The 9,615-nt window shown below is 55.4% G+C and overlaps 1 protein-coding gene across 1 annotated transcript; it reads left to right on the plus strand.

The window, feature by feature from the left end:
• The first annotated feature begins 4,464 nt into the window (after positions 1-4,464).
• On the plus strand, positions 4,465-8,628 carry LYPD3 (LY6/PLAUR domain containing 3). The gene is made up of 5 exons (XM_045442127.1): positions 4,465-4,622; positions 5,186-5,317; positions 6,113-6,283; positions 6,573-6,734; positions 7,561-8,628. Exons 1-5 carry the CDS (start codon positions 4,538-4,540, stop codon positions 8,040-8,042), a joined length of 1,032 nt encoding a protein of 343 aa, XP_045298083.1. The 5' UTR covers positions 4,465-4,537; the 3' UTR covers positions 8,043-8,628.
• The last annotated feature ends 987 nt before the right edge of the window (positions 8,629-9,615 follow it).

Below are 9,615 nucleotides of genomic sequence, written 5' to 3' on the forward strand. Positions count from 1 at the left end.
CTTCCTCCGGGCTTCCTCTGTGCCAGCCCTGATCACTCTGCCTGTGCTTCTCCCATCACAGCCTTGAAGACACTGGGTCCTCACTGCTGATGAGGGTGTCTTCCTGTGCTGAATGGGAGTCCCAGGAGGCAGGGATTGGGGCTGTTTGGGTCACTACTGACTCCTTGGCACAAGCTCTAAGTGCAAACAGGGTGTTGAAGGAATGTCTGCTAGCTGAATAAACTGACGAGAAAGAGCTGCTGAGGACTGAGGGACAGTGGAGAACAGGCAGCCAAAGGGCTCTTCGTTCTTTAGGTCTTCCTCAAGGTGCTCCTCCTTCAGGAAGCCCTCCTTGATCCACAGTCCCCTGGGATCACTCACTTTGGCGCGGACCACTCACCAGAGTGTAGAGACAGGTCTTCACCCACTGGGAAGACCTCTCTGGAAGTAGGTACTCAGTCCCTCTGGTCCCCATTTCCCCAGGACCTAGGTGTCCCATTGCAGGATTTTTTGAGGATCCAGATGTGGCGCTCCTGAGTCCTGGGAATGCAAACACCCCAATCCTCAGGCCCTCAGGGATCCCCGGTGTTCCTTGGCCTTCACCTCCCTCCGGGTGCGAGACATCTGGATTCTTGGATCAATCCATTCCCAGCCCCTCTACAAACTGAATGCTCACAAGAGCAGGAATTGTTAATTCTCTCTCTCTCTCTCTCTCTCTCTCTCTGTGTGTGTGTGTGTGTGTGTGTGTGTGTGTTTATTTTGGAGAGAGAGAGAGAGAGCACATGAGTGGGGGAGAGGGACAGAGGGAGAGAGAGGATCCAAAGCAGGCTCTACACCGAGCGATGAACATAGATCCCGACGCAGAACTCGATCTTACAACTCTGGGGTCATGACCTAAACTAAAATCAAGAGTCAGACACTCAACCAACTGAACCACCCAGGCGCCCCCTTAATTTTCTTTCTGAATTTGTGTTTTGTGGGTAAGGTAGGAAGGGATATCATGCATGGAGTTGGAGGGATTGGAACCTTGGCTCACACAAGGTTCCACCTCCTGCCACCTCCTGCCTCCCTGGGACAGGTTCTGTCTGCCCTACCCTCCCTGCCCCTGCTCTGTGATCATTGCCACCCTCCAGCTTCCGCAGGGCCTGGGTGCACCTGGGACAATCAGGGCCATGCACTTGTGCCTCATGGCATCTCAGGGTGCGGCATGGCAGCGGGCAGCTGCACACTAGAAGGGGAGCCCAGCAATCCAATCGCTCTGGTTGCGGGACAGGGTCTGTAGGTACCTGTGAAGGTCTGGGCTCTCAAGCGCCCAAGATGTTTGTCTTTGGGAACATGACATTGAACACCAGGAGGGGTGGAGAACGATGGCAGAAGAAAGGAAAAATGCAATTCTGTTTTAGTACCTTTCATGGCATTCTTTCCTGCCTTTTGAACGCGGTCCCCCTATTTACATTTTGCACCAAGCCTCACAAATTAGGTAGCCAGCCCTGCCCCTTGACCCCACCCCTTCCCAAATTGTGTGTCCCAGAGGCAGTGGGTCTGAGACAGGCTGGGAATACCACTGGCCTCCGAGCCTGCCTTGGCCCAGGGGACAGGAAAACATAGTAAATTGGGCCCCAGGGTTGTCTGAGGCCCAGGCATGACCTCCACGGCCGGAGAGCTGCCTCCACGTTGACCCCCGCGTCCACCTCTCTGGGGAACCAGATTCTAAATCGCTTTGCAGTGACCTCCGTGAACAGGAGCAGGGAAGAGTAAGTGGAGGCCCCACATTCACACCTCCCTCAGCTCTCTGGTCTTGGGCCAGGTGGGGGGTCAGCACCCGGGATCCAGGCAGGCCTGAGCAAGAGGAAGCTCCCCACCCTTGGGTACCACTCCCTCCCAAGATGCTAGTTCTTCTGGTCCGGCCAGCTGGGGTTCCTCCCTGAAACTCTCCCACGCGGCTGGGGCCTACAGGGCCTCCTGCTCCTGAACGCACAATAGTTACAGTATTATTACCCTGCCTCATTCTATGTCTCAGGAGATAGGGGTTTTCAGACCCTTTTGGCAAAGGAAGCAGCCGAAGGTCAGAGAGGGAGTCTCAGTTGCTCAAGGCTACGCAGCAAGTGGATGGCGCAGGCAGAATTCACTTTTCAGGTTGTCTGTTGCCAGAGTTGATACTTTGCCCTCTGCCTCATTCCGCCATGAAAGACACTCCTTCCTTTATTATAAAACAGAGATCTCAGAGCCTCAGAGAGGTGAAGACACTTTCTCAGGGTCACACAGCAAACCATAAGTGGGGCTGGGATTTCAAGGCTGAGAGGCAGGAGCCCATGCTGGATGACTTCAGAAGTAGTCATTCACTTTCTCTCTGTGAGCCTCAGCATGATCCCAAGTGACCCCACCTATATGACTGAGGCGCTAGTCATTATTGGGAATGGGGGTGCTGAACAGGGTCTGGGGAACAGGTAATATTTTTATGAACACAGCCGCTCGTTTTCCCGGCAGAGATAAATCATCTGAGCCGGGAGAAACAAAGGAAGGTGAGAGATGTAACTTATAGAATGATGTAATATAGTATATAATATAAATAATACATAATCTATATAAATACTATAACATAACCGTATAATATACCATAACATAGCAGTCACTTATATTGGCCTGGATATGGGGACGCTTAGTCATTTTGTGGTTTGCACAATGTTCTTGTTTGTTTCTGAATTCAGACACGGTAATGCAGCGGTCTTGAGTGTCTCGCTCCCCCAGGTCACAGTGTGGCCCCGTCTGTGTTAGGGTGTAACAGAACACCATGGCCTCGCTGTGGGTGCCTGGCCAGCTCCCTGCTGTCCGGGGATGCTTTTCTTCCTTACCTGGAAGACTGTCCAGCATCTTCACTGGTCTCCTGCATTTCTCTCTCCTTCCAGAATCTTGTCCTGCTTTACACAGAGGCCACAGTGACATTTCTTCTTTCTCCCCACCCCCTACTTCCTTTTTTAATAATGTACACTTAGTGAAATATGTAAGTATACAGCTGGGTAATTCTTTTTTTTTTATTTATTTATTTTGAGAGAAAGAGAGCGCGATCAGGGGAGGGGCAGAGAGAGAGAGAGAGAGAGAGAAAGAGAGAGAGAGAGAGAGAGAGAGAATCCCTATCTGCATTGTCAGCCCCGCCAAGGGGCTCGAACTCACGAACTGTGAGATCATGACCTCAGCCAAAATCAATAGTAGGATGCTTAACCGACTGAGCCACCAAGGCACCTCTATAGCTGGATAATTCTTCACATAATTGTACACACATGTAACTATTGCCTGTGTGATAGTGGGGGCTCATCATTATTGCCCCTTTGGGACAAGGTAACCCCTGTTCTAGAACCTCATGTAAATGGAGTTCACTGTATGTTTTATTTGGGTAAGTCTTCTTCTTCTTCTTTATAATTTTTTTTTTTTTTTTTTTTTAGTATTCTCTACACCCAACATGGGGCTGGAACTCACAACCCCAAGATCAAGAGTTGCATGCTGCACCCACTGAGCCAGCCAGGTGCCCCTGCATAAGGTTTCTTGAGCTCCACATGAAGTTTTTGAGATTCATCCACGCGGCTGCAGATGCCAATAGTTGGCTTGGTCTCACTGCTGTGTAATATTCCATGGGGTGAGTGAACCACTCATTCTTTTTCTGCTCTCTTCTTTGTGGATATTCGCATGAATTCCCAGATTTTGATCATATTAAAAAGCAAGTCTGATTGGGTCCTTCCCTGCCGCCGATTTAGACCCTCTCAAAGCTCATCCACCTTTCTCAGAATTAATTCAAATCTCTTTGCTGGGCCTGTAATGTCCTGATCCGTCTAGCCCCTGCCTGGCTCGTCAGCCTCAATTTCCACCTTCCTCCTCTTTGTTTCCTGAGCTCCAGGCACACAATGGTCCGGGCTACTCCTACCCCTAGGTCTTTGCACTGCCCCCCTCTGCTTTGTAATCTGCTCTGCCCCCCGGGGTCTTCGAGAGCACAACTTGAATGACATCCTCAGGGAAGCTTCACTGACCAACCAGCCCCCACTTCCGGACTCCATACCTCCTTGGAGCTACCTACAGTTAGTTCTTCCTTCATTGTTCCAGTTGTATACAACAATTTGTGTGATTACTTAATTAATATCTGTCCCCCCCCCCCCCAATCAGACAGTGAGCTCTGTGAGGGCAGGCACCGATTCTGTCTTAACCTCCAACAGTAGTCCCGATCAAAGCTGGCACAGGGTAGGTACTCATTCAATATAGCAAGGGCCCCGTGTTGAGTAGACCCTTTCCCCATTCTGAGCCTCCATACTTTCCCCTCTGCCCCCCAAACACACAGACTTTCTCCGGGGAGCTGTCGGGGAACCTTGACTCCCACCCTTTCCCTCCTTGGCAGCTGCTGGGTGACGCACCCAGGGGCGGGTGCTCCGCCCCACAGCGGACGCTGATTTAGCCCGGTTGGGCAAGGCCAGGGTTGCCTGGGGGGAGGTTACTCATCCCGGGCTCAGGTAAGAGGGCCCAGGTTGGGAGGCGGCACACCCAGGGGGGACGCCGAGGGAGCAGGACCTAAGCCATGGACCCTGCCAGGAAAGCAGGCGCCCAGACAGTGATCTGGACCACGGGCTGGCTGCTGCTGTTGTCGCTGCTGCTTGGAGAAGGTGGGTCTGCTGCGGGAGGGGATGGAGGAGGTCGAGTAGGGGCTGTAGGAAGGAGGTCTCTCCTACAGGGAGATCTGTGGGGACGATCTCCCATTCTGAGCAGAGGGGGCCTGTGGGAAAGATCGTCTGTCCGGGTCAGGGGGGCTGTGAGAGAGGTCCCCCAATCTGGCCAGAGGGGACTGAGGGAAGGATCCCCCGCCCTGGTCCGAAGGAGCAGTGGGAAAGGATCCCTCACTGAGCTAACTGGACTGCGGGAAAAGTTCTCCCATTCTGAGCGGAGAACGGGGCGGGGGGGGGGGGGGAAGGTGTCCCTCCCATCCATAGCAAGGATCCCCCCATCTTGGGCAGAAGGGGCTGTGGGGAGGATGCTCCCACTGTAGGCATAGGCGGCTGGAAGGACAGCGGCACCAGATTTGTGGCGAGATTTTTACTCCTGTCCCGGAAAAGGTGGGCAATAGCATTGTCACGTCCCGGGGACAGAGGGCGTGGGAAGGACTATTCCTCCTTTCGGGGACGAGGCTTCAGTAGGAATCGCTTAGCTCTGCTCGGCCCTGCGCCCCCAGGAGCGCGGGCCCTGGAGTGCTACAGCTGCGTGCAGAAAGCAGATGACGGGTGCTCTCCGCAGAAGACCAAGACCGTGAAGTGCGCGCCGGGCGTGGACGTCTGCACAGAGGCCGTGGGGGCGGTGGAGACCAGTGAGTGGGGCCCTCGGGTCCATTCGTACCCCTTCGAAGCTCCTCCAGCCAGGCCCCGCCTCCTTTTGCCCCGCCCCTTCTTTTGAATTTGTCCGCACCCATTCAACGCCCTCCAGGACTCCCTTTCATCCCGGCTGGAGCCCTTTAACACCACTACCGTTAGGGCTTAGACGGGTGAGGGGCTGCCGAGTAACAGACTGGGGTGAACTGGGAGATCCGGGATCGGGGACTTGGTCCCCTTCGAGGGCACACCCTATCCATTTCTGCTCCACCCCTGAGACCTCCCTACCCACTCTGTCCCTGCCAGAATCCTCTATCCAGGTAGGCCCGCGGTGATGCAGACCTTTCTAGGGCTCTCCTCCTAGGTTCCCTAGACTGAGGCTCCGCCCCGCTGGCCCACCCCCGGGGGAAGCCCGCCCTTCTCTGAGGCTACAGTTCCCGGAGACCCCATCTCGGTCTGACCCGGTGCCCATTCTGTCAGTCTCCCAGTTCCTTTATAGGATGCTTTCTGCGGTTCCGCCCCTCTGCCGCCGAGCCCCGTCCTAGCTCCACTCTTGGCCCTCCTCCTCGATTTTGTCCAGAGTCTGTCAGCCTGTCTGTTCCCTCGGACTCAGCTCTTTGAGGTTCTGCCCCTCCGTCTGTCGTCCTCCCCCCGGCGATCGGCTTTCTGAGGCCCCTGCCCTTCGACTCTGGCCTGGCTACCGTCTGGCCGTGGCGGGGGGAGGGGGAGGAGGAGGAGTCCACTCGAGGCCCCGCCCCCCCGCTTCCGCTCACCCCGCCCCTTCCTCTCCGCAGTCCACGGGCAGTTCTCGGTGGCAGTGCGGGGCTGCGGATCCGGACTCCCGGGCAAGAATGACCGCGGACTGGATCTTCACGGGCTTCTGGCCTTTATACAGCTGCAGCAATGCGCCCAGGACCGCTGCAACGCCAAACTCAACCTCACGTCGCGAGCGCTCAACCCCGCAGGTCGGTGGAGGCGGGCCCTAGGCCCGGGGGCGGAGCCACACCGCGGCTGAGCCACTGGGGTGATCCCCAGCCGGAGGCGGGAGAACTCCGCACGGGCCGGGGGCGGGGCCACGCGGCGGCAGGCGGGGCCTCGTCGCTGTAGGCAACGTAGCGGGGACGCTAAGCGCTGGGCCAGGCGCTGGGGCCGGGCTAGAGGCTGAGCTCGGTGTACTAGGCTGGAGGGACTTTGGGCGAAGCTGTGCTGCCTGAACCTTCTCGACCCCTTCCTTCCGTCGCGCTCCCCTCGCAGGCAATGAGAGTGCGTACCCGTCCAACGGTGCCGAGTGTTACAGCTGCGTGGGGCTGAGCCACGAGGCGTGCCGGGGCACGGCTCCACCTGTCGTGAGCTGCTACAACGCCAGTGAGCGCGTCTACAAGGGCTGTTTCGACGGTAACGTCACCTTGACGGCAGGTGAGCGAGCCGGGAGGAGGGGGCCTACAGGATTTGTAGTGGCCTCTCTGGCCTCATGGGCGGTGGGTAGTCCCTTTACCCAGAGGGACCCATCTCCAACGCATTCTGGAAAATTGTAGGCCAAAGTTCTCGTCTCACCCTAGAGCGTCGTGAGAAATGCAGGCCTATCCCCAACGTAGCGTGCGGCTACGGTTGCTTTTGTCCTAGAGGTTTTTTTGGGAAATACATTTCCATAGAGGTCTGCCTGGTGCAGAGTGGGACGACGTGCTTTGGGAAATGGAAGCCTCCAAGCTTCTAGAATCCAGGGAGTCTAGTTGTGACTCCTCAAAACTCAAGGGGTCAGGGTCCCCACCCAGCCACCTAGGAGAGAGGCCACCTCTTGGCCTCTGTCTCAGGGAACCCTGGGAGACGTCCTTCAAACGCCTCTTCTGCCAGGTGTATTATGGGAGATGTAGTTCTGATTCTTAAGACTAAATTTTGGCAGGTGCAGGAGAGAGGGAGATGGGAAATACGATGAGAGGGATGTTTGTTTTGCTGTTTGGCCTCATGAGAGGTGTATCTCTGTCCAAACTCTCCAGACTTTCTTCCAAGGCATTGTGGGACTTGTAGTTCGTCCTACACACCTTTCCTCTCCAAAATGGACAACGTGGTCCACCAAGTGCCAAAGACAGTGGGACAGTGTTTCTCAAAGTGGCGCTTTTTGGATTAATGGATGTAGAGCCCCCTGTCCCCTGTTTTGGGGGTTCTTGCCCTGGTCTTGCCTTTAAGTTTCCTTCTGGCTCTGCAACCCTCCAACCACCGACCTCCCTGTGTCTCCCTCCTGCAGCTAATGTGACTGTATCCTTGCCTGTGCGGGGTTGTGTCCAGGATGAGTTCTGCACGCGGGATGCGGTGACAGGCCCAGGGTTCACACTCAGTGGCTCCTGCTGCCAGGGGTCCCGCTGTAACTCGGACCTCCACAACAAGACCTTTTTCTCCCCTCGGATCCCACCCCTTGTCCTGCTGCCCCCTCCTAAGCCCACCACTCAGGCCCCAACCACCTCTGTCACAACCTCTACTCCAGCCCCAACCACTCTTGTCTCTGCCACTAAACCCACCACGGCCAGCCAGACTTCCCCACGGGAAGTACATCCTGAGACCTCTCAGAAAGAGGAATCTAGCTTGGCTGGAGGTGCCGCTGGCCACCAGGACCGCAGGAATATGGGACAGCACCCTACAGGAGGGGGGGCCCATAATAAAGGCTCTTCAACTTCCTCGGCTGGGTTGGCAGCTCTAGTGTTGGCCTTGGCTGCTGGCACCCTACCATGAATTTTGCCATCTAGAAACTTCCGTCTTGCCTTATTCCCCAGCCCTGGGTACCACCTCTCTTCCCATGACTTCCCTTTCTCCTCACTGGACTGGGCTGGCCCAGCCCCTCTTCTTCCAATCTCCCCCCCCCCCCCCACCCCCCACTATCCCCAGCTTCTGCTGCACTGGTTTGCGGCTTTGGGAAATAAATTTACCGTTGTATATATATCCTGCCAGGGTGTTGTAGCTTCTGGAAGGCAACAGGTGTATCTCCCTCTTCTTTGTCTCTCCCTGGTCTCCTCATGGTGTCTCTGGGCAGAGAAAAGTCAGGGCTGTCACAGGGAAGATGGGAGGAACACTGATAAGCTTTCTATTCACCTTCTTATAGCCAGTCCGGAATTTGGGGGGGGGGGTGCGGAGCAGGATAATGGTTCCCTCCTCTGCTGGCTGGTGTCCCTGCTCCTCGTCCCCTCTCTGTGGGAATCGGTTCAGCATCTGACTTCCTTATTAGACTGTGAGCTCCTCAAGGGCAGGGACCGCGCCTCAGGCCTCCATGTGGTCAGTTTCTGGCACATGAAGGTCTCAATAAAAGTTTAATTCCTTTGTATAAGCGTTTCGAAGGACTCATTTCTCACACTGACCTCTTAGTGTCGCCTCTTAGCCGAGCTAGGGCGGGAGTGTCAAGACCGTTCGCAGAGAAGCTGAGACCTGGAGCCACAGCCCAGCGGGGAGGTTGGGGTTGGAACTCCTGTGCTCTCCTGGGGTCTAGCCAGCTTGTGGGCGATCCCACCACTGGTGAAGGGGATGCCAGGTGAAAGCATTAGGCAGTGGCGAGGGTGCCTGGGGCTTTGAGCAAGGTTTGGGCTCAGAGGGGAACTCTGCTTAATGGGTTGTCCCCCATTGCCAGGCCCCACCCACCTTGTCATCTGTTTGGTTTCCCAAGGATTGTGTGGTGGGCTTAGCCACTGCATCGCACCTGTCCAGAGGTCTCACGGGTGCCGCTGTCAGTCTGTGTTCGTCTAAGCTCCACCTCCTTCTCCTCCAATCAGATGAAGGTGTAGGGGCCCCAGGGAGGAAAAGCCTGGCTTGAGCCTGAGGCCCCGGCAGGCTTTGCAACTGCTTGATGGAAGGGGGACCAGATGTGGGCAGGAGCGAGATAGCAATAGTGGTATTTCCGACATCACTATTAATGGGGAGTAGTAGTATGACAAAACAATAGTAAATAATGATTACGGGGACAAAATAGAAAATTAATAAGAGCACGAGCAACAGCAATAATAACTAGTTATGGAATGTTAATCATTTACGTTTGTAAAAGATTTTTAACGATTATTTTATTTATTTTTGAGAGACAAGAGCATGAGCGGGGGAGGGACAGGGAGAGAGGGAGACCCAGAATCCGAAGCAGGCTCCAGGCTCCGAGCTGACCGCACAGAGCCCGATGCGGGGCTCGAACCCATAAACCGTGAGATCCTGACCTGACCTGAGCCGAAATCGGACGCTCCGACGGAGCCACGCAGGCGCCCCAATTTTTTAAAAAGTCTTACCACGTGCCCGGCCTGTACCAAGGATGTTTGCGTCCACAGCCTTATTT

This window comes from Leopardus geoffroyi, chromosome E2 (assembly GCF_018350155.1).
Source record: "Leopardus geoffroyi isolate Oge1 chromosome E2, O.geoffroyi_Oge1_pat1.0, whole genome shotgun sequence".
NCBI classification, from domain to species: Eukaryota; Metazoa; Chordata; class Mammalia; order Carnivora; family Felidae; genus Leopardus; species Leopardus geoffroyi.

What these genes read in the sequence shown, in the direction of transcription:
- LYPD3 (XM_045442127.1), top strand. Translation starts at nt 4,538, where the DNA reads ATGGACCCTGCCAGGAAAGCAGGCGCCCAGACAGTGATCTGGACCACG. An exon ending in GTCGCTGCTGCTTGGAGAAG is followed by an intron (nt 4,623 to 5,185) that starts GTGGGTCTGCTG and finishes CTGCGCCCCCAG; the next exon opens with GAGCGCGGGCCCTGGAGTGC. An exon ending in TAACGTCACCTTGACGGCAG is followed by an intron (nt 6,735 to 7,560) that starts GTGAGCGAGCCG and finishes TCCCTCCTGCAG; the next exon opens with CTAATGTGACTGTATCCTTG.